The 25,292-nt window shown below is 41.3% G+C and overlaps 1 protein-coding gene across 2 annotated transcripts; it reads left to right on the plus strand.

Annotated features, from left to right (window-relative positions):
• Nucleotides 1–49: 49 nt before the first annotated feature.
• DHFR (dihydrofolate reductase) lies at nucleotides 50–21,058 on the plus strand. Of its 2 annotated transcripts, none has more exons than XM_030005245.2 (6): nucleotides 50–223; nucleotides 704–753; nucleotides 4,628–4,733; nucleotides 5,644–5,770; nucleotides 17,603–17,718; nucleotides 19,366–21,058. In XM_030005245.2, exons 1-6 carry the CDS (start codon nucleotides 138–140, stop codon nucleotides 19,451–19,453), a joined length of 573 nt encoding a protein of 190 aa, XP_029861105.1. In that variant the 5' UTR covers nucleotides 50–137; the 3' UTR covers nucleotides 19,454–21,058. The 2 variants fall into 2 exon arrangements, with proteins under 2 accessions (XP_029861105.1, XP_040976960.1); XM_041121026.1 differs by lacking the exon at nucleotides 50–223 and adding an exon at nucleotides 4,387–4,464.
• The last annotated feature ends 4,234 nt before the right edge of the window (nucleotides 21,059–25,292 follow it).

A 25,292-nucleotide genomic window follows, 5' to 3' on the forward strand; every position in this document is an offset into this window, starting at 1 on the left:
GCCGGAGCGCGGAGCTCCCGCCCGCGGCCGGGGCAGCCCCGGGGCCGGCGCCGCCCCCTCACGCCGCCCCGCCCCGCCCCGCCGCTGCGCGCTCACTCGCTCCGAAGTCCGGTGTGGCGGGAGGCGGCCGCGGTGTCATGGTGCGCTCGCTCAACTCCATCGTGGCCGTGTGCCAGAACATGGGCATCGGGAAGGACGGCAGCCTGCCCTGGCCGCCGCTGAGGTACCGCGGCTCTCTCTGGCCGGCTTCTTCCCGCCGGGGCGGCCGGCGCGGGGGCGGACTACACCTCCCAGCGTGCAGCGCGGCGCGGGCCTCGCCGGCGGGCCGCCTGGAGGCGCGCATTGCGCGCTGGGAGTTGTAGTCGGGGGGGGGTGACGCTCGACAGGGCGGGAAAGTGCCCGCCGTGGCGGTTGGCGGGGCCGCGGCCGGGGCAATGGCTGCCGGGCCCCGTGGCCGTGCCGGGGAGCCCCGAGGGGCTCGGGGAGGCGCGTCGGCAGGCTCCCGGCCGTGGGTTATCTCTCATGCAAGCAGGGCCGGGGCCAAAGGTCTCCCTTCAGGCACGGCACCGGACCGGGACCGGGCCCAGTCCAGCCTCTCCTCCCCGGGTGTCGGCGGCACTTCCGTTACGGGGTTTTTTTCCAGTTAGAGAAACGTACCTTATTCCTAAACCACGTTGTAATGCTCTTTTTCTTCCCTTGCCAGGAATGAGTTCAAGTACTTCCAGAGAATGACTAGCACATCCCACGTGGAAGGTAACCTTGTACTTGTTGCAGAGGTGTGCCTCTACTTACTAAGATTAGTTTGCGGTATCAGTCACAGAAAAGGCTGTTAATTTTACTTTTCCCTGACTTAAAAGTCCTGCTTCTGCAAACAGCTTGCCCTTTCTTGCCCTCCCCCGCCTCACAAGTATTTTACCCATTTGTAAATGTCATCTGCAGATTGCTTCTGTTAGATGAAGAAACTGGAGGTGAATCTGATGTTTCAGGGCTGCAGTTGATTTGGAAATAAAAAGAATTTCGAAGTCTAGTTTCCCCAACAGGGTAGAAAACGCCACCTACCTGTCTCTACCTACAACTCTGTTGTGGTTTAAGTCCAGCTGGCAGCAAAGCACCACAAAGCCACTCGCTCACTCCTTCCCTCCAGCTCCAGTGGAGTGAGGAGGAGAAAATGTAAAGAAACGCTCCGTAGGTCAAGACAAGGGAGGGATCGCTCCCCACTTACGGTCATGGGCAAAAACCAGACTCAACTTGCAGAAAAAAACAAAATCAATTTAATTTACTACCAATCAAATCAAAACAGGGATAATGAGAAGTAAAACTAAATCTTAAAACACCTTCTGCCCCACCCCTCATCCCACTCCTTCCTGGCTCAGCCTCACTCCTGGTTTTCTCTACTTCTTCCTCCCCAGCAGCGCAGGGGGACAGGGAATGGGGGTTGGGGGCAGCTCGCCACACATTGTCTCTGCCGCTCCTTCGTCCTCAGAGGGAGGACTCCTCACTCATCCCCTGCTGCAGTGTGGGCTCCCTCCCACGGGAGACAGTCCTCCACAAACTTCTCCAACGTGGGTCCTTCCCACGGGCTGCAGTTCTTCATGAACTGCTCCAGTGTGGGTCCCTTCCACAGGCTGCAGTCCTTCAGGCACAGACTGCTCCAGTGTGGGTCCCCCACAGGGTCACAAGTCCTGCCAGCAAACCTGCTCCAGCGTGGGCTCCTCTCTCCACGGGTCCGCAGGTCCTGCCAGGAGCCTGCTCCAGTGCGGGCTTCCCACGGGGTCACAGCCTCCTTCGGGCACCCACCTGCTCCGGCGTGGGGTCCTTCCCGGGCTGCAGGTGGGCATCTGCTCCACCATGGACCTCCATGGGCTGGGGGGGGACAGCCTGCCGCCTCACCACGGGCTGCGGGGGCATCAGCCTCCTGCGGCGCACCTCCTCCCCTCCTTCCTCGCTGACCTTGCTGCCTGCACAGGGGTTTCTCTCACATCCCACTCTCCTGCCCCGCTGCAGGCTCCCCTTCTTAAACCTGTTCTCCCAGAGGGCGACCACCGTCGCTGACGGGCTCGGCCTTGGCCAGCGGCGGGTCCGACTTGGAGCGGGGGAAGCTTCTAGCAGCTTCTCACAGGAGCCGGCCCTGCGGCCCCTCCCCCGCTACCAAAACCCCGCCACACAAACCCAAAACAAACTCCAACCCTGAACAAGTTAAAAATGGAAAGGTTTTTATATGCTGATTAATTAGCAGAGGTTTTTTTCAGGCTGTATTAGCTTATCTAACTCATTTGCTGTAGCTCAGCCTTGGCCTTTTGTTCCACCCCTCTGACCCTTTGGACAGTAATTTTGCTTGATTTTCTGAGTGCTGAGCCATCCCAATACACCAGAAAACCCTAACTGTACTGGTAATATACAGCAACAATACTGCAAGCCTATGCAGTATATCTGTGTACTGTAATATGCAACTGTACTGGTAATATGCAGCAATAATGTTCAGCCCCAGCAAGACTTTTGCAGCAGAGTAATATTATAGACTCTATTGATTTGGTGAGACAAAACTAGTTACCGTGGGGTGAAAAAATTTGTGAAAATCAGCATAAACAGACAGGAATAGGAATGCAAAAGATGAAACCAGCTAACTTGTTCTGACTGAGTACTTATCGCTGCCAGAAGAGACAAGTCTTGCCACATTGTCCCCATTCCTCTTTCACACAGACTTTAGTGCTGGTTTGACATTTCCTTAAGCAGTTTTAATTCTCTAACCCTGTAGACTAGACTACTGGGGGTCTGCAGGTACTGCCAGTACAAGGTGCATGGTAGGAGCTGAAAGGAGGAATAGGACCTCCCTGAGCCACGCAACTAGCTCACTGTATCTAGTGGAATCAGAGCTGTGAGAGACAACAGGTTTTTCCTCACGTTTTTGCTGCTTCTCTATTTGCGAACGTGTTCACTCTCTTTCCTGTAGTTTTTTTCTATGCTCCTGTTAAAACCACTGACTAGCAAAACTCAGTTTGCTAAAACTTCTGGACAGCCTAACCCAGACCTATTCCATAATCTGATTTGAAGGTCTGTTCCATATTCCACAAGGAATGTCTCATTTCATTCTGCAGCAGTCTTAAGTGAAGGATTTTACTTATATTTTGGAGACCTGATTCAGCGCATTGCAACCTTACGTACAAAAAAGACAGAACACAATTGTAAGTCTTTTTATATGTCTGCAAGTTGCATCTTACCTGGCACAAATAACCCGTAATCAAAAAAGATGTTTTAAATACAATGAAAAAGAAAAATTTTGCTCCATCCTGCCTGCCAATCTTTTGATAAGCTATGACCTTAGATGCTAGGCAGTTAAGTTGCTTCATAACCAGACCTCTTAATGGATTATGCTGCTGTAAATGTTCACAGCAGGGATATCACCATTGGCTCAAAAAAGTCAGAGTCACTGATTTTTGAAAGAGGGAAGAATACCATGGAGAAGCATCTCCTGATCTTGCTTTTAGTCTGCTTGCATACCTGCACTGTCCAGTGCTGTAAATTGCTTTAGACAAATCTTTGTTCTGACCCTGTAGGCATCCCATTGTGAGTCTTGAGTAAGAAAATACATATATTTTTTCAGAATGTGCATTTCCATCAGCAGTGGTGCCAGTGGTCTGTGCTAACATACCTAAACTGACATTGCAGTATGTCTGTTGGAAACTTGCTCATGAAGCTTACCTGCAGGAGAAGGGTCTTTAGACACTGCTAATAAACAACTGGAGCATCAGTTCTCTGGTGTGATCTAGTAGATCCAGCCTCTCTCAGATCAAGAAGCAGGGAGGATAACTGTGAACAAATACTACTTTCTTTTCTGTAAAATCTCTCCTGCTATGTAACATTGTAAAAAATTTTCTGCTACCTTTGTGTGTTTATTTCTCTGACAACTCTATTTGCATATAAAGAGAAACCTCTTCTTAGTAGGATATATATAAGAAATAATCAGGTTATGAATGTTTGGCTTTGGTCAGAAATGGTACTTACGGGTGAATTCTAGAATATGATTGAACACCTGCTGCACTTCTGCTTTGGCTTTAATTTGGCTGGTTCTGCTCCTAAAAGTTATCCTTTCACCTGGCTTTTTTTTTTTTTTTCCTGCCTTAAATAACTCTCAAAGCTGGCAATTATTCCTGATCGTGTAACTGGAATGATGGAACATGCAAACACAAAGTCGATTACTTTGCACAGGCTGCTCGGACTTATAAAGAGAACAATGATATTTTTTCACACTAAGAGAACTCTTTTGAGGGTGTGAGTTGGTCTCACACACGGAGATTAATTTGGCCCTGTAACTATAGCAGAGCTGATGTCTGTGCAATGCATGTAATGGGCAGTGACATGCCTTTTTTGATTTTCTTTCAATTGTAGGTTTATAGTTGTGCATGAGACTACTTTGGTGTCAACTGCCTGACAAGGCTTTGAGGCCACAAACGTGTTCTTCTACAGGTGTGACTAATTTGAGATATGGGGCCTAAGCTTCTACTTTTGTTAACTGCCGAAATGGAGTTTGGAAGGGTGAGGGGAAGTCCAATAGTGTCACTAAATAACCAAACCAAATTTGGGACAGAGCAAAAATACCGTTTAAATAAGTGTTTTCTCTCTTACTCAGGTAAACAGAATGCACTGATAATGGGTAAAAAAACCTGGTTCTCCATTCCTGAGAAGAATCGTCCTTTAAAAGGCAGAATTAATATAGTGCTCAGCAGGGAGCTCAAGTATGTATGATGAATAATAGGCCTGTAAAAGAAATAAAAAGTTTTAGGTCTGCACCTAAAAATATGTGTAGCAATACATCATAAAGTAATTCTAAATGTAACATTTTTGATATCTGGTTAGGAAGCATCTCTGCTATTGGTTCTGAGTGATATTACTACTTTACCTTTAATTCTTTAATTGTTATTTTTATTTTATGTTTTAATTAATTCACAAGATAATTGTCATTACTTTGCATAATAAATACTAGTCCTAGCTCTACACACAAACCATCTGACAATTGTCAGTAGTCTTTCTGACTGATATATTTAACTGTATTTCTCTAGTTCCTGGTTAGATTGGTAGCTCTTAATCCCTCTTTTGAAGTTTATTTTTATTAGTATTTAAGGAAGAAGAACTGTCAATTTTTAGAGCTCTCCTCTTGAATGCATCACCCATGGCCATCCAAATATTCTTAAACAAAAATGTCTACTTATAATGGTTTATTGGTTTGGAGGATGTTGGTGTGGTTTGGGCTGAATATGTGGGGGAGTGGGCTATAGGGGCTTTTTGACTGTTTTTATTGAATGAAATATTAATGTTCTAGAATTCAAGTAAAAAACTATTTAATTTTATAGATATCTATATTTCTCAGTTATGCTTTTTTAAAAACATGATACAGAATTTCAGATCTGTAATTTATAATGCCTCTTAAGTCACAGTTATGATTAAACTGTAATTTATTAAACAATACTGCAATCAGATGCGAATTCTAACATAGTTAAGCAATAGTAGGCATTTCAAAATAATTAACTAATGTGAAACATATAGTTCTTTGTGAATTCAGCGAAACACATTATGTGGCTAGATTGTATTGATTATCATGATGAATGATCCTTTAATTATTTAGTAATAAAACTTTGCTTTTTCTAGGGAAACCCCAAAAGGAGCACATTATCTTTCCAAAAGTCTGGATGATGCTTTAGCTCTTTTGGATTCACCAGAATTAAAAAGTAAAGTCGATATGGTTTGGATCGTCGGAGGAAGTTCAGTTTACAAGGTACATTTAGAGTACTCATAAATAACTTGCTTTCTGTGATGGGATGAGGATGGCTCAAATTCCTATTACTTCCGCTTTAGGAAGTGTTTTTCCTTCATGTGACCCAGCAACTCAGCGATTCCAACAGAACAAGTCTTGGAGAGTGAGATTTCAACTCACAACTTTAAAATATCTGTCCAAGTAACCAGATGTTGCTCTTGCTAATGGTCCAGTGTCATACAGTCATTGTGCTTTTGAGAGCTTTTCTTAAATATCTAAATTGCCAGGTTTTTCAACCAAACCCCATACTGCTATGTTTATTTTACTGAGGTAGTAGACTGACTCTGCAAAGGATGTGAAAAAAAAAAAGGAAAAATGATCCAGCATTTTTAGCCAGAGTATGACACTTTATCCAGGTAAGAAAAGGGGATTTAGAGAGAGCTGGCAGGTGATGGTGTCAGCAATAAGAGGAGATAATCATACAACAGAAGGTAGCACTCACTCTGTTATCCCAGCCAGCAACCAGGCATCCGTAGTGTTCCCACTCTCCAGGTTTCCCTTGGTGTCTAGGGTGTCTCAGTATTCAGGTATCCGTTTATGTGCAAGACAGCTTGTGCCACTTCTCGGGACCATCTTTGCACAGACAAAGCCCTGTGTAAACTGTTTTGTTTTCCCACAAATGCAATAGTCTTCCTGTCCTTGACTAAGATACTAGCTGTACAATGTGAAGGTCTGGAGTAAAACCTATCTTCTTGTTGCCCAGTGTTTCCTCAGCCATTTTTCTCCCTTACCCCAAACCCTCCCTGTCATTTTCCATTTATACACATGTAAAGTTTAGTCAACTCTCCATGCCTCCACCCACATCCCCAAAGTCATCCTTTCAGCCCCTACACTGTCAGGGTTCTGCGCTTTAACTCTTGATTCTGTCTTCTTTTGTTAAGTTCTCATATAATTTGTATTTATTGTCAAGCAGTACCACACAAAAGATTGTGGCCATCTACCCTAGTTCCTTTCGTATCAGTCCGAATATAGAATAAGGACAGCAGTAAGCATTCTTTCTTCTGATAAAAAAAAAAAAAATTAATTAAGAATTGTAAAGCAAATGTTTGTTTTTTTTTTTTTTTATAGTGAAGGAAACAGTTCTGCTGTCCTTTAGTTGTTACAAGTATCCTGGGAAATATACTCCACTTTTTTTGTCACTTGGCCTTTAGGGGTGTGGTGAAAATGCTGTCATGCTCCTGGTAGCAAATTAGGGCTGATAATATGCATTGTATATGGGGTGGGAAAATACATTTTCCGATATTTCTTGCTTTTGCAGTTTGTGCCTTTCATGAACCTCTTCTCTGTGTCTTAGGGAATGCATCTTTTACAGTAAAAAAAGCAAAGTAGTTAGATGCTGCTAAGGTTGTAAGAAAAATAAGATACATATGCAAACAGCCTATAAAACACTGTTGTTCCTCTATTTTATTTTTTTTGAATTTATGTTTTATAATACTTTTGCATGTGGTGAAGTCCACCGTATATTTGATGTCCAAATGCATTCAGTCTATAATCAAGTATTATCATATAGAAGTAACCTGTCCTTCACTCTCAGCCATTAAAATGCCTGCTTCCAGGCAATAAATAGCAAGTTTGTTTCTGGAGACAGATTCTCTTCAGCTTGGGCATAACTGCCCAACATGAGCAAGAGACTGGATGTGGCTTCTGCCTGTAAGTCTGCAGGATGTACAGTGTCAACATTTACCCCTTCCGTGCAATGGCCACATACTTAGCTAGTGCTGCAAAGAGTGATTATTTTTGCTTGTTCTTCCAGGAGCATCTGTGTTGTAGACTTCTAATTTAACTATTTTTCCATTTTCTGGCCAATATTTGGTAAAAAACAATGCCATTTTTTAGACTATTACTTGCCAATACTTAGATTATATGCAGGCAGTTTTGAGCGAGAGTACTTTTGCAGCACAGTACTTGTGCTGATCAGCATAAGGGAATATGACTTAAAATCTACTGGGGACTTTTCAAAGGAATTTTTAATTCATTAGGGAGAAATCTGTCAGTTTTATACAGATTCCTGCATTCAGACTAGCTTTGTGATCGTAATTAAAAGGGTTTGATGGAAACCAAACACCTCTACCAAAACTGCAGGTAATATTTTTAGTGCCTGTATTAAAGATGCTCAAAGGATTACAGGAGTATTTCCATTATACCCTGTAGAAATGTGTGGGAAGTAAAATAGCAATTGGTAATTGAAGTGAATAATTTTATTCAGTAGTTGTAGGTATTTGCTTTTAAAGCACTCTTTGGATCTTACTACTTTGTATGGCTCAAAGGTTTAGAACTGATTGTGTTTATTAGTACAAGCCTGTGATGGAGAAAGTGTCTGTAACGACTTCAGCAAGTAAGTGCGACAGGAGTGGTTTGAAACAGGTAGTGCTGAGGACATGACTTTTCCACTTTTAGCACTTTGGGGACTTTAACCCAAAGTTCAGATCTTTCAAACCAGGTAGAGCTTTATGAGGACAGACCTTGATGAGGAGAGCAGGCCACTCTGGAAAGCACCATACTGTCCTTTTCATGTGTCGCCTGCAGATGATGGTCCCAACCACCATCAACCCCTTTGTCTTCCTGATCTTGTACCTCGCTCCTCCTACTCATTTACAGGTAAAACTACTATGCCTGCTGAGCAAATCCTTTTGTGCATCTGAGTGTAGCCACACAACAGTGCAGTAGAGAGCTGTTTTGTATCAGGAGGAGCTAGTCTGTTATGATTCCAGTAAGAAGAGCACCCAGACTCTGTAAAGTGTCATTTAAAATGCTGCTTACTAGAGCTAACACTTCAAGGAAGGACAGAATAGTATAAGTAATTTTACATCATTGTAGATGTTTGGAATTCCAAATTGTGTGGCATTGAACAAGACTCCAAGCCACGTGCAGCATGCTGCACAGACCCTGTCTATAGAAAGGGCTACCCCATTTTGGTCATTCAAGCTATTTGTATTTTCTTGTATTTTCGTATAAGAAAACAAGTCTATTCATCATTTCTGCTGTCAAACAGAAAGGGTGTTCACATAAGAACTTCTTGCTGCTCTTTTACATAAAGGCAAGGACACGCAGGTGGTATAGCTCCCTGAAGCAATCCTCCAAGCCATATTTCGGTAGATGGTATGAGGAGGGAACTTGCACATGATCTTCCAGGCCTTTGCTCTCTTTGGTTTCCCGCACCCTTTGTGGGTGCTCTGGGCAGCACCCACATCCCAGCCAGGTTCCAGCCCACAAACTGAGGCAGATTCACACATTTCACGAGGTTTCCAAAGAACCCCAGACTAGAAAGGAATGCTGGCACCTTCTTACTGCATGGGGTCATTCAGGGTGTTTGAACACCTGCCTTATGTGAAATACTGCTTCCCCTCTGCCTCATGCTGCCTTGCTCAGATACCATGCTGAAATACAAGCCTGGCTTATCCTCATCCAGACAGTTGTGCCGGGGTGGAGCATCTACCCAGCCGCCAGAGTGCAGAAGAGCACTCTGTGGGACACAGGTGTCCAGCCTGTCTCTCAGTCTCAAGTACAGATGGCTGCTGTGCCCTGTCCAGCCTCTAAGAACTGAGGCAGGCAAAGGTGCTACAGCATGCGCTCCAGCATGGCGTTTCAGGACAGGATGCTGCTCTCAGCAACAGAGGGGCAAGGAATGGGATGGAGGCAAGGGACTGCTGCAGTTTACAACCTCTTTGTTTTAGGACTGTAGAGGAGAGGGGAGCAAGCCTGATGGTCTCTGAACATTTATAAGGACACAGTGCAGCTGTCTATTGCTTATGGCCATCTTGCCCACTGCCCCTAGGTTCTCAAGGACACAGTTCTCTCCAGGGTGGTGGGAGTATTGGCATAAGCTGCCTCAAGTTGTGTAAAGAATGGAAAAAGGTGAGCTCTGAACAGGGTGGCCATCCAAGTCCTCATGTAGGTTACATTCATGCTGTGTTCAGCAGCATACTCTGGGAAATGGTCTCTTCTGGGCCTTGGCCTCTGCAACAGGAAAAGGCAGAGCAGCTAGACATAGTATGCATTTTGGTGGGGACAGGGAGAGCTGATTAGAGTATTGGTCTTAGGAAGGGAGAGCAGAAAAGATTGAAAACAGCTCCCACAGTCCACTGAAGGTTCAAAAACCTCACGCAGCCTTCATCTTCTTAAATTTGGCTTGATGTTGATCACCTCATCAGCTTTGTAATCTGATATAGCCACAAGGTAGTACTGTTACCTCCATGGAAGCGTTTGGACTTCTCACAGCACAGGTTTACATGTTTCATTTCTTTGGATCTCAGTGTGATGCCATACTGGATCTTCTGCACTATTCTGGATCTCCTGAGTTCTAGAAGGACTTGGTGTTGCTATTGATTGTATGGATGAGGAAGGAGGAGTGTAGCAGCCCAGCAATGGCCAGTAGGTCACAGCAATTACAAAGCCATTATGCATCATGAGAGGCACTCCATCATTTTGCGTGAGCACTCGATGTTTTGAGAGCCGTCTGCTGGCTTGTGAGTGCTTGTTGTGTGCTGGAAAACTTGTGGTGGTGACTCACTCATTGGTTCTGGCCCTTCAGTCCCTATTAGCTGTTAGAGCTTGTCAGACACGTTCCTGGAACAGATTCTGTGGCTTGGTTTCATCCCCAAGAAATTTAGTTCATCCACACCAGGATTGCTCCCCAGTACAACTAAAGCATGGCCAGTGGGGACAATTGGAAGATTTATTTCAAAACCACGTTTCTGTTCTGAGTTAAGACACTAATGTAGGTGCACTCTGCGTGGAGGTGTTGTCTCTTAATTGAGAGGTTCATGTCCTGGCTTTGACAGAAAAATAGTGCTACGTGGAGATCCTAAGGGCGTCTGGTCAGTATAAATTATATGAGTCTCTTTTAACAGGATTTGAACTGTGTGTTTTAAACTGATTAAAAACGACATTCAGATTTTACTAGGAAAAGGAACTGCAAGTCCAGCACATTCCCAAATATTAAACAGGCACTTTAAAAAAAAAAAAAAAAGGTGTAGATTTACTTATGTGGATGGTATGGTCTTATGTTCTTAAGATATATTGTTTGTAGAGTGTTTAATACAAGTCTTCTTTTGTCAAAATAACTAAGCACAAATCCCTAACAGTGAACCTACCAATGAAAAAAAATCAAAAAAACCCCCAAACAACTAGCAACAAAACTTTAAAAAAAAAAAAAGGGGACAAGAAAAGAATTGAAACATTTATGACTCAGGTCCTCATAACCAAGGCCTCTTTAGTAACACCAAAACAGGCTATATGTCAAACAGGTTTTCATCTTGATAAAACAGTTTTTGCTACAGCATCTCGAACATTTAAAATTGTCTCTTCTAATTTATATGTTCCTACTCAGCTTGTTGCTTCCTCACAGAAGCAAACAATGACAGTCAAGGTCACATCGCTGAAGTACAAAATTGTGTTCATGTATTAAATTTGGAGAAGAAACTTGAAATTTCATAACAGAACAAAAAGTTCTTTCGTAAGAAGTTTTGTTGTTGTTTTTGCTGTTTAGTTAATATCTAGGCTAGCCATAACAGAAAATAGATGCTGGTGATAAATAGCATTTGGGGAAATTCTTCAACAAAGAGGCTTGAGCTGGAAAATTAAATTTCCAGTAATCTCCAAGGGAAAATTTTATCTAATATTCATGCTCAGGTGTCTTCCTATGTATTAGTATTTGACATATTGTGTTTGGTAATCTACCCCCTTTCATTCCTCAAAATTATTGAATTATGAAGTTGCTATTCATATTTAGTGCAGCAAGTCTCTTGCAGATGATTAATTACCCTCTTAAATAGAGTTTCTTGACTAAGCGTATAAGCTTCACTGGGTTCTGAATGCCCTGAGTGGGTTATGAATGCCACATTTGCTAAGCTTCAAATCTTTGCTGTACAATGAGGATGACTTTTTAAGAGAGAGAATTATGAACAATTTGAGTCACTAGTGTTATCGTGATTTTTTTCAAGCCTGTCAAAACTTTATTAGCTAATACTAATATACTAAAATATACATTTTAAAGATTACATTTTAGTATGTCTGAATTTCCTGTAAACTATAAAAGATATAATAGTAATTTTTCTACCTTCTGTGCATATCAGACAAAGTGGGTTTGGGCTGCATACCTACGGGAATGATTTTAAGCTATCATCAGAATAGAGACTAATGCATATGTTACCATGTTTTTGAAGTGTTGCATTCAGTCTGAGATGTGACTGAGCACCGAGATCCACTTACAAGTGAGCTACGAAGACAGCTCATTTTTCCGTGCTCACGTGCTCCACTCTTGTAGGTTGCAGTGCTGTTGCTTCCTTCGAACAGTGCTCTCAAAGAACATGCTGCAAAAAGCAGGCTTCTCTGAGCTGTGTGACACTGTTGACATGGAAGACATCACACTGCAGGCCTGAATCGTTATTCTGCTCTTGGAGCGACCTGTGCAAAAACCTGAGCACTGCATTGGCTTCTACGTTAGTTCTGTTTTAGAGCGAACTAATAAGTATGGCTTAATCCTACTGACGTTTTTGAAAGCTGGTAAGATTACCCTGTGTAAAGTGAAGAGTGAAGGTTGTTGTGGTTGCACTGATCGTATGTTCTTTCCCTCTCCCACCAAGCTCACAATGGTATTCAATTATGCATGTTTATGGTCCTCAGCAGTTGTTTCCAAGGAAGGTTACTGTCTTCCTGGCATATATGCAAATGTAACTCTCCTACTTCATTACTGTAATGTCGCAGAATCCTTCTTTACAGGAGAATTTTCCCATGTGTAGTTGTGTAGCTTTGTGTAGTTGTCTGAACAAAAAGATGGGAACGGGAAGATAGTTTTCCTGTATTCCTATGACCTTCTAGGTGTTTTTTGAGAAAGGGTTTGAGCACTTGTAGTCCAGTTCCCTAATACCTCTTTTGTGTAAAAGTGGCAGGGTCACAGCATTACAGCTGACAGCACTGTCCTCCCATAGAGATTTATGTTTTGTAAAAATGTATCCGTGGCTATTGTAGTCATGCCTCTAATGGCCAATGCTTCTTGCTCTTACCTAGTTATAAATAAAATCAGAGGAAACAGAACTGCAATATTAGCAATGTCTAGTGGATTAACTAATAATTTCTTATAAAAGTTTAAGAATTTTCTTTAATTTAGCATCTTTATACTTTCACAGACTTGAGAGAGATAAATGCAGCCTTTCCAGTACAGTCTTCAAAATAAACTCAAAGGATTTTTAATACAGAAAGAAAGGTGTATTATTGCTATTACTCCTAAACAAGCTTTTTGTGTGCATGTTCTTGTGAACAAACGTATTGATTTGACATTCCTCTGGGAAAAAATAATAACTAAAAAAGGTTAATACATGAGTCACTTGCAGGCACAAATCATGCGGCTATGAAAGATTGTGGCTTTTTAAGTTCTTTTTCAAAGATGCTTGCAGAGATCATAGAGGAAAAGATTTAAAAGACTAACACATGGAAAAGTCTAGTGACTAAAGTATATCTGTTTCTGAAAGGGCAAAATGGGCAGGCTTTTCGATAACAGTCATAGAAGAATTTTGTTGCACTTGCCTTTGTCCCTGGCAGAGAAGTGGTGGTGGGAGCTACCATAGTGTCTCCTCCCTCACTAGGCTTAGCCTTAGTGGCTTGGGAAAGAAGGGCTGTTGATTCTCCTGGTTATCCCCACAACTCTCCTAATAGCTGAAGTTCAACTTAGGCAAGTCCTTTTACCTAGGTAAGATCTAGAACTTTGTGAGATCTTCAGCTGTGAGATTTTTTTTAATGTATAAAATATATTTTTTTAATACTCCTGTGGCTTCAAAATGCAACTTGCCTATATGATCCAATATATTTTAAGTGTTGAAAAAAAGAATGCAAATAAACAGCCTGTTTATGTTAAAATCTTCTCTTTTATAGTATTCTCATATTTTGTTTAGATTGGCAATGTTGTTGTCTAGAAAGACACTTGAAAAAGAAGTGCCTCACGTAGTTCCTTTGTCTGGTTTACTTATTTTATGTAATCAGTAGAAGATGAGAAAGCAGAAGCAGTGTGTGTGTATCCTAAAACCTCTGAATCTTTAAATCACTAGAAATAATTGGTCCCTTCTACAGCAATTGGTTGCTATGCCCACTAGTTTACAGTGATTTGGGGATTAGATCTATAAAAGATTAATTTTCCGTATAATACTTCTGAAACTACTTGTAATACACAGCTGTTCTTTGTTGCAAAGCTTCAGGGCTGTTTTAACCTGTGTTCTACAAAGAGAAACTAATTCAAGGCAATGGTCCTGCACGTGCAGACATAATCTAATCTTGTATGGCTCTCAGTCCAATGCAGCTGGAAATTATGGGGAAGATGATCCTTAGGTCATCTCCTTTTTGCTTTATGCTGCAGAGGCAGGCCTGCCGAGGATTTCTTGGAAGCGAGCAAAAAGACAAGGGTATGGTAAAATCTTTTCACAGGGTTATGAAGATACATGTGAGTAATAAAGGACTGGGGTTCACGTATAGGGTTGACATACCTGGTACAGCAGGAGGGATCCTGACCCCTCAGCTCTCCTGTCCTCCCTGTCTTATGGAAAGTCATCTCTGCTTGAGGAGTGGTTCTGGTGTTTCTGAGAGATCAACAGCCACAGTTTTAATAGTCTTTGCTTTAACATGAACCAAAAATCAGCATTGCTTTTCCCTATTGCATCAGGCTGTAATAGCTTAAACAGTTCAGTAGCTGCTACACAAAGAGGTGAGCCTGTGTGGAGAAAAAACACATATGCAACTCCCAAGGGAAACCAGTGCAGGTACAAATACAGTCCAAAGATAATTGAGTGGATTATGAGGGAAAAAAACAGTAAATTAAAATCGTACCAAGAATGACTTTGAGACCCAGCATGGCAATGGAGTGAGGGGAGCATAATGACCATGGAGTCAGGATGCAGATTTTTCAAATTTACGGAAACATGAGCTCAGAGACATCATCATTTTGTTTTAAAAATCTCCTTTTCTTGCCCTGGTACAATTATTTCCAACAAGTCCTCTCTTACTGTCTATCTTTTCCATCACATACATTATCCTCACATTTACAAAATATGCAAAACCAAAAAAGGTGGTACTGATCTCCTACTTACTGGCAGTGGTTTGTCTATTGAATATTGTGCTAACTTCCCACAGTATTGCCTGATCACTAGAAATATATTTAGTTACTGCACATTCTGTTTAAATAAGATTATTTACATCTATACCTTCGTATTATGTGTATGTTACATTAAAACAAAGTCATATTCACCCTATTCTGTTCATTAGAGTAAATATGCATAATGTATATTTCCTTGATTAAATTCAGAGTAAGTATGTCAGCTTTCTATCAAATCAGCACTATGCATCCTCTAACTTGTCTTCTGTACCAAAAACAGGTGGTGAAACTGATAGGGGGGGCTGGACAGGGCAAGAGTGAATTGAATCTTAGTGAAGAGCTACCTTAATCCTCATGCAAATGCCAGAGTTGTGATGAAACTCCTTCCCGATCATGCCAGGTCCATAGCAGTAGTTTGCAGAGGCGGTGTCAGAGTCCAGTCCTCTCTGAACAGGTTCCTTCAGGGACTCCACATGTGGAAGGTTTCATGTTTGTTATAAAATTTACTTACCTGAAATTTTCTAAAGTTACTATTGGGGAACATGGAGCACCAGGTGCTGCCAAAGGGATGGGAGCTGGGACCTATGGGCAATAACCTGACTGGAATGACAGGGGCGTCACCAGCCAGGGCTCATGGTGATGAGGCGGGTCCACAGGGTGGCATCAGGCCCCATGAAGGTAGCCAGAGTCAGATGTAGCTCTGGGGTGACTAGACGGGACCATGGGGACAGGCCAAGGCCAGGTCAGGATGTGAGCCCATGACGTGATTCAATGATATACTTAAATCCCAATACAAGTGAAAATTACAGAGTAGAGCAACCGAAATATAAAGTCGAATCAGTTTACAAATGTGTTTCTCTTTGCCTGTCGCTGTAATATGGTCATTGTCATGACACTGGGCATTCCCAGCTGCTGGGGAGGAATATGTGGGTTGAAACCAGCTCAAGCCTGTTGCTCTTCTCCAAGTTCTTTTTATTTGTTTTTCAGGATTCACGGGCCATGTACACACACAGACCCCCAGAGCTGGTCTGGCTAACTCAGGAAGCATTTGCACTTTTTTTATTAACTTGGGGACAAACAGTTATCCAGCTGGCTGGTTCATGCAACTAACGCAACCATTTATCTAGAATGGAGGTCACCCTCCAGTCCCCTTCGTGCTAGGTTCAGCTTTCTTTGCAATATCTGTGGTCAGTCACGCCATATGCTCTTCCCTGACCTGTCTTGGTGGTACACGGTTCTTGCTGAAGCTGAATTCCCATAGAGCTGGATAGGAAGTTGATTTATTCTTCTACTACAAAAGTATCTCTGTTTACAGAACACGCTATGTTTTTATTTGTGAAGCCGGTCATTCTTCTGTCATTCTGCAAGTGTATGTTTCTCCCCTTACCTCCCACCCTTATTTAAAGAAAGAAAGAATGTGGTATTTATATACAATCTGGATGAACACCAATTCAATGCTGTTGGATGCTGGTGTGCTGTGACTTACCCCTTCCATTTTAAGCTATTCTCTGGTAATAGAGCAGCTTTTCTAGAAACTAACTTCTCAGAAGCGATACCAATTAATTTTATTGGATTACATTTGCTATTACTTGGTTCCTGTACTTGTCAAAGTAGTACCTAATTGCATGCTGCATGGTGAATCACCTTTAACAAAGAGCATTGCTCATTGCCAATTTAAGGGAAAGGCAGAAACAGCTGTAAGCTTTTCAAAAAATTATCGTAACCAGGCACCAGTATAGCTTTTAATGGTTTTTTTTTAAAGCTGAGAAAGTCTGGAAGAGGTGACTTTTCAGTCTGATCTGGAGACAAAGCGTCTTTTTTTTAACTCCTGAGTTTGTGTGAATTTGTTAGTGAGGAACTCACCTAACAGGTGTCTTCATAACTTTTTTCATCCAAGTAGCTTGGAAACCTTGTTGTTGTTGTTGTTGGTATATAACTTTCAGTGCATATTATCATATGTCATATCACTTTGTCATAATCCAGAGATCAAACTTTGAAGTTAAACTGATAGATAATTTGATCACTGGAATTGCAAACTAATGCAGACTAAAAACACATTATAAATCACTAGCAGTGTTATTAATTAAACATCAGAACAAATTACCTTGAGGTGTGGGCCTCCCCTACCACTTAAAGCTTCCTGTGTTTCAAAGAGGTATTATTCAGAAATTGCTTGTTGAGACTGGGCCATACTGCTCCTTTCTTCTCACAGGACTAATTTTTTCTTAATTTCTGTCAGATGCCTCAAGCTCTAGGAATAGGTATTGCTACCACTTAGCAGGTGGAAATGGCACAAGATGAAATTGTCCCTTTAGAAAATGCTCTTGGGCAGAGTCCAAAAGAGGGAATTTAGAGTTCGATTTTCACCGCTTTGCTTAAATCCTGTAATATATAAAATAGTAACTGAGTTTCAGTTTTAGATAACATATTTGGTGTGCAGTCTACAAGTAGAAAATATACTAAGACTCTTATCTCTTGGTTCTTTTTGAATGCTGCCATGGTGATGGCTGGTGCAGGCAGAACAAGATTTTGGAGAGTTCGTAAAGAAAGCTGGTGTTCCAAATAAGAACTTATATTTGATATTATCTTACAGGCTTCAAATAGTGTTACAAAACAAGAATATTAAAAATTTTAATAAACAACACTACTTCATGCATGGTTGAGCTGTGTTATGGGGAACAACTAAATTTTAATCATTTCTATTGTTTTTAAAGGCAGCGATGGAGAAGCCAATTAATCATCGATTGTTTGTGACAAGAATTTTGCAGGACTTTGAAAGTGACACATTTTTTCCGGAAATCGACTACAAAGAGTACAAACTTCTCACAGAGTAAGTATCAAGATGCATACGAGCCTTGTGTTCAGATGGAAGACTTAAAAATCTTCTTTAAGTGTGTAAGCGTCCTATTAAAGCCATGTTCTGTTCTGAGTTAGAGGTGTTTTTCACAGTATTTTTCCCCAGAGTCATATTTTACTTACAGCCTGGAATTGCACCACACTCTGCACAGAGAGGTTATTGGAACTTGCTGTGTTCTTCAACCTTCCCATAATCTTTACAGTAAAGAATTGCATTTGTCGGTTTGCTTGAAAAGTAACTTTCTTACTGTTTCTCATTTTAGAATTACTCAAGTATTTACTAAGCTTCATAACTCTTAGTATGTTGTTAGTCAATGGTATTTAGCTTCTGAATGTCTTGAGAAATTGCCAAAGACAAATTAAATGGGTTTGAGCAGGGAGGGTTGAGCCTTTATAGATTTCTAAGGTTATTCCTTTCTCCTGAGAAAATTACTTCTTCCTAACAAACTTAGTAGAAACAAGTATTGAACTGTAAGTTTCTGCCATTCACTGTGGTTTCTTCTATGTTATCTTTGTCATATTCCAGTCATACTTTTATGTCCTCTCCAATAAGATTACATCCAACAGGCAGTAGGGAGGTGGCAAAAATTCAAACGTCTGCCTCAAGAAGCAGCAAGGAGAGGACCTCTTCCTCTTCTTGCTACTCTCGCTTTGGTTCGCAGCTGGTTACAGACCAGCAGTGGAAGAAAGAGAAGGTATGGCAAGTCATGCTCTCTGCACAGGGCATGGGAATGAATTAGCACCAAAGTGGAGAGAGTAGATAGGGACAGCAAAGAAGGATGCGGGAGAGACAAAGTGAGTGGGGAGGATGAGTCACCTTTTCCAACTCTAACATGTTCTGAACTGTGCTGTGCCTTATCATAAGCCCACTTTAGTATACTGATGTCTGACCTAAAGCTCCCCTCTCTCCCTCTTTTCTGTTTCTCAGGTATACATTGGTTTTGGCCAGTGTACTGAAATCAGAATTAGGCCTTAAATCATTAATTTATCAAATAGCAGATGATTTCCTCACTAAAGTGGAAACCTGATAAGAGTCAAACATAGGGAATAAAATCTGAAATTTCTTTCTCGCTCAAAGTCAACATTACTCATACAAAATCCTTATTCTGTCACAGGGGGCTGAAGAGATTTTTGAAAGTGTCTATTAATACAGACTGTTTTAGTAAATCTGGAATATAGAGGAGCAGTCAGTTACTTTAAGACGCTGTCATAGACTTGTAAGAAACCTTTACCTTAGCATTTCCTCTAAACCATCTGAGGAAAAGCAAAGCAAAAAACCCCAAAAGTGTTCTGTATCTCTTCTACCTCTGCAGACATTTTAAATAATGTCTTGGAGGCTTTAATAAAAATGTTGGGGTTTTTTGATTAAACCAAAAAGGTGGGGGTGTTTTTGCATCAGAGTATGCTCTCTTGATTTAAAAAGATGTGCGTACAAGTTACTGATAGTAGTTAACATGATTCCTAAAACCAGTTTGTACTTAGTATACCTGTTGTAAGGATGGTATTTTCATCTTTTTTCAAACAACTCTCTTTTCGAATTGATTGGATAAAATACAGGTCACTCATAATGGTATTTTTATCTACTTGTTGGCTTTTGCTTTTTCTTCTCCCCTCTCTCCAGGTACCCAGGTGTCCCTGCTGATATCCAAGAAGAGAATGGCATCCAGTACAAATTTGAGGTGTATGAAAAAGCCATCTTGGCACAATAAATGAGGCTTTCTGTACTTCTGTGTAAGGGCAGGCATTTTAAATCATGAAGTCTTATTGAGTGCAAATATGTACTAAATTATTGAGAGAAAATCCTGCTTGATTGTACAATACCTCAGTAGTGAATGATTCCAAAAAACACACCCCACACTCTGAATATACACCCCGCAGTGGAAATATGAGGGTAGTCAGCAGCATGAAAGAGCTAGATCTAAGGGATACCACACCTATGGTTGGATGAGATCTTGCATTGATCTTTACAGTCCAGGGCAGCATCCCTAACAAGTCCACGAGTAATGAAAGGCATTAGACTGTTTCAGAACCTTTCTACCTAAACAAAGGTTTCGAGTATCTCCGGATTCAAAACACCCAACACTGAGAAAGTGTCAAAACTCCTGAGTTTGACTGGGGTGGTATGTACATTTATAACAATCTTTAAAATATACTGGTGCAGAGGAAAAGGTAAGCAAGCATAACAAGAGAAATGGAGTCTGGAAGCCTCGGGCAGCAGTTGAGGGATAGATTGATCCATCATGGAACTCCTCTCTTATCATCTCAACCATCCTGGGTACACAGCCTGCTTCAAGCCTTTTGGCTGAAAACACTGACTTACAAATTAATCTGATAAAGAAGTTTTAACATTTCTGTTAACTTCACACCCATGTAAAGGCTTGCTGCTCTTATAAAAAGTTGCTATGTCAGTTTGACTGTGGCCACTTTGCAGTATAAGAACATAAACATTGCTTTCTTAACAGAACCTGTGTTCTTATGTCCCTTCTAAAAGTTACCAGTGCAGATGCAGAATGTTAATTTGTTGATGTGATTTTGACTATTCTGTGTTGCATACAAATACGGATTATAAGCAGATAGTGGAGTCCTGTTTCCTTTTTCATTAAACATAGCTAGTATAATAATGTTCTGCAGTACTGTTCACTAGAGTAGTGAGCAATATACTGGTACTGTAGTAGCAGTGTGATTCTAATGGCATACAATGCAAAGTGTTGACCAAACTTTATTATTGCCAATATTATCACAACATTATCAGTAATACTAGTCTGTTGCTGTGTTCCGGCTGTGAGGAGTTTGTCAGACGGCAGAGGACTCCATACGTGAAGTGTCAACGGAGAGGAGCTAGGGTGTACTGTGCCCATCTATGCTTCCTGGTACTGCAGCTGCCACCCTGAGAGTGATAACCTGCAGGGAGGGAGCCCTGCCTCCCTTTCACTGCAGATCAGTCTGAGACCAGAGGAGTGAAAAAAAAAAGTTGTTTTTTTTAAAATTAACCCTCAAAACTCTGCTGACTGTTTCCCCAAAGCATTTTTAAAAGCATTGCCTTATGAAGCAGTATTGTGGGAGATTCGAGTAATAATGGTCATCCTTTAATGTCACACTGAGGCTCAGTTCTAACGTCAGGGAGGGCAGCACTGGCCTTACACAGGTTATAACTGTACAGAGGAGCATAACAGCACCCGGTTTTCTTTTGATTTTGCTTGCTTTTGAAAACCCAAATCTCTTTCATAAGAGAAAAAGAATGTCAGCTGTGAACACCTTGAATTTTCCATTGCAATTCACAACATTTAACTGATAAAGATAATTTTTGCATCTGTTCTGGGTTGTTTGTTTTCTCTGTGTTTCTTTTGCATTCCTAAAAACATAAGTACTTTACTGTGTTGATCTTCTTCCCCCATGTGTGCTGACTTTACATCAGTCGATGAAGACTGAAACAACAAAGTTATATGCTTGCGTAATACAGCAAAAAGTCTCTTGAGTTTTAATTTGCCAGCACATTGTGAAAAGGAAGGAAAAAGGCTGTTACTAGGGGGAGGTTATTTTTTAAAAAAATGCAAGTCACAGTGACCCTCACAAGAGAAAATAACCTTCCAAAAGGGTTTAGTATGTACCAGTTAGTATCAAAGAACAGGTCACTGTTGAAAGCTCTGCACAGGTAGTCTGCAGAGTACTGTGGTTTATGGCAACTGACATTTATTAAAAGTGGAAGCAAGGACTTCATGCAGTGTTGAATTACACTGTGTTTGTGCCTAAGCCTGCATTGCAGGAGATATGGTTCACTGAGGCCAGAATGTTTTGTAGAATGACTTTGGTTGCAAAGAACTGTTAACTTGGATGCAAACAAGCCTACTGGGAACATAAATAGTTACTCTGACTCTTTGTGGAGTGACTTAGTCCTCTCCAAATTTAACTGTATTCGTCAAATTCTACAACAAATTAAGTCAATTTATGATTCGTGGAAATGAGAACTTTGGAAATAACACATCAGTTTCCTACTTAAAACTTTTCAGAACGTGTTAATGATGCAGTTTCTTCACTATGCCACTCTGCCAAGAAGATGCATTTTTGTTTGGTTTTTGTTTTAATAAAAGCACTGCATTTGGACGGCACCTTTTGCATTACAGGTTTTCAATCAGAATTGGGAAAATGTATTTGATGGCAGTGAAGTTGGGTCCAAAAGAAGTATGTTCATCCTAATGGCAGACATAGCAGCCACTACAAGGTTAGGTGGTTACTGTTTCAGGAAGATGGATAGGCAAAAAGAAAGGTGTGAGTCCCTGTGTTCTGGAAGCACATACAAAGACTGTTTGCTGACAGGTGTATTATTTCCAGAGGATGGTTACTTTGCACTTCTTTTAAGTCTGTGCCCTTTTACAGATACCTCAGGTTGTTCATCCAAAAACTGAGACAATAGAAATGGTTGCTGTCTTCTAAAGGCCAGAGTTACTAGCTGGGATTTGTATGGGGCCTTTTTCAAAAGCCACGCTTCGCTGGGTGGCAGGTTGGTTGAAAAAGCAACAGAAAAAAAATAAGTGTTTGCTGTTCACCTAAATTGGGCATTACACCTGTTACCTCCCCATTTATATTTCCCAGGGAAAATATAAATATTTTATACTATGGCTTGAAGAAAAAAAATCCTTTATTCCAAATACAACTTTCCCACGTTTTGTTTACTCCCGTACCTCACTGATGTATGATTCTGTGAAAAGCTGTAGATTCTCATTATGTCAAGTACAGGGGGAAATGTCATGTTTTTCCCCAGTTCCATGCAGCTAAGTGCAATGAATAGCATCATGAGTGACAATATAATTACCAATCACCAAGAAAAGTATAGTACAGATATAATTTAATCCCCCTCATTCATGCTTTCCCAAGAACAAAGTGTTCTAAACAGATTAAAAATTTAATTTTTAAGGGTAATACTAGTTTTAACAAGATAGCTAAAACCAGAGGGTCTGCATAATAGGTGAAAAACAAACCATTAATGTTTCTGTTGCTTGTCTATTACTCATTATCTCTCTTACCTGACAGTGGATGGCAATTTCCATTTGGCGGTAGAAAGCTGATGTTTTCAATAGCTCACCGGTAGCGTTACGGCAACGGTGTATTCAAGGACAGAATTGGGAACATTCCAACAACAAATCTCTGTCATGGAGAGCAATCCATGGAGAAGAAAGGTACACTCTAAATTATATGAGTTTCCTAATTTAGCAAACAAAATATTATTAGTATATACACAGAACACCGGGGGAAAACAGGAAGGGGAAAATGACAGTGATTAGCTTATGTGTGTTATCTAAGGAGAGCATCGGGAGCGCTTGACATGAGATCTTAATTTGGACTAGACAACCATGTTGCCTTCATCAGACTACAGCTGATTTGCCAAAGGCTTAAACCTAAAGCCAAACTAATTCTGAGCTATGCTAACAGAAGAGGAAGATAGGAGCAGGCAGCAGCTGATTTGGAGAGGGGAGAAGCTGTGGGAAGGATTGTTTGTTAATCAGTGCAGAAAATGAGGTGACTAGAGGTGACAAATGAGGTGAAAAAGCTTAGTTAAGTATGAAACTAGGAGATACTTCCCTCATTATTCAGTTGTGCATTAACTGTCTCTGCTTGCCCAGGAGGGCTGCAGGAATGAAGCCTACCAAGTCAGGGTAGGCTGACCAAAAAAATCACAAAAATCTTCTGAAGAGGCAGGTGCTGGAACAAAAGAGTAGAAGTGGGCAAAGAGAGGTGAGAAGAGGAAATTGATGTTTCCTAGAAAGATTACACAGTTTCTTGTGTTACTTTGCCCTGTAACTGTAATTACTAAGGAAAGGCTTTCAAACTGCTGCGGGGTTTAGCACTTGTAAGTTGCTGTGACAAAGAATTTCATTAGTGAAGGATTTTCAGGATTTGGATGTCTGCGTGACTGCCTTTGTCACCCAGGCAGAAATCCTCAGCTACAATTCCTACCCTGAAGTGCCTGCACTACATCTGAAAGCAGGATTCCCATCCCAGAGCATCCAGTAGCCCAAGGGTTAGCATTGTGCCTCGGCTGATGATCTCCTGGTTCCGTCAGTGGACAGCATATGCTTCTGGGACTGCATGTGGGAAACCTGCCGATATTTCTTGGTCTTCAATTATAAGGACCTGCTTTCTGCTGGCTCTGGGGTGACCCTGGGTTATTCTGTCCTCTGTTTTCTGTCTGCAGATCATTCCATCTCCTTTCACATAACGTCAAAGCAAAATTTGTACAAGAAGTCTTTTATTAGATTAATTGACGTGGTTGGAAAAAGAACAGGCAAGTTCTCAGGCAGAGTCCTGTTCTGGTTACATTCTCAAGACTTTTTTCAGGTGGCTTGAACAAGGGCTTACATGCCAGAAGTTGCCTGTTTATCTCCAATTAAATTGCATAGTTTAATAAAGTAGATTATCTCACCATGTAAATCTTGTTTTGCTTGTATCTCTAATGGTCTCGGCTACAGCATTTGTGTATCACCTTCAGTCCTCAAGCTCTGGTCCTTTCAATTCTGTCCCTTATCTTGTCAGCTGTCCTGTTGGATTGGAAATTTACAGAAATTCAGAGAATTGTTCTGATCAAGAAAAGTAGGTATTTCAGATAGAGTGCTCTTAAGTATGTGCTTATGCCTGATTAAGTGACAGTAAGTGTTCTTCCTGAAATCGGGCCACATATTTGCCTGATTAAGGAAAGCTTTAGGTATGAAATTAAATATTTTGCTAAATTATGTCTGCTACAAAAAAACAGATGGGAAGAAAAGTAAATACAGAACTTGAGAGGACAGGAAATGGATGGTACACCATTACTCACAGAAGCCTAAATCAATGTCTTTTCCTTCAGCAGTTCAGTTTAATGAGCTCCTAATACCAAGCAGAATCTTTTTCAATAAACAAACCATTATATAGAAGTCACTTTGGTTATAAATTGTGTCATTGATTTAATTGAGAAGGACACTTGCACAAAAACAGAGCATTTGCTCCTTGGAAGTAACATGCCTTTAGTGTTCATCCTTCCTCCAAACTCACAGTTTTTCACACAAAATCCTGCTGGAACACTCACGCTCATTTTAGACAGCCGTACTAGTTGATGAGTTACCAGTCCTTTGCTCAAGGTCCCTGCTCTATCTCTCAGCTTGCTGGAGGGATTATGCCTAATGCACCTCCAGCAGAGCCAGATGGTTTCATTTAAATATCCAGTGGAGAGTGACTTCAGCTGAACAAAGTGGGTTTGCCTGAAAGGAAAAGGAAAAACTCAAGTGATCCTTCCCACTGATACAGCTGTGGGGCCAGTAACTCCTAGTGACTGACAGTGGTGAGCAAGCAGGAGCAGTAATGTTGTCACTCGCTGCAGCTAGAGCTAGGTGAGCTGCTTTAAAACCTGGAATAATTTGATGTGAGCTGTCTGTGGACATGCTCTACGGAGGAGCGCACCTCACAGACCCCAAAACATGTGCTTGGAGGATGCCTGCTCTAAACCATGAGGAACATCTCACTGGGGTGCTACATCCCATTCCCATTCTTGCAGTAAATAAGAACAGAAAAGATAAAAAT

The sequence above is a fragment of the Aquila chrysaetos genome, chromosome Z, assembly GCF_900496995.4.
Source record: "Aquila chrysaetos chrysaetos chromosome Z, bAquChr1.4, whole genome shotgun sequence".
NCBI lineage: Eukaryota > Metazoa > Chordata > Aves > Accipitriformes > Accipitridae > Aquila > Aquila chrysaetos.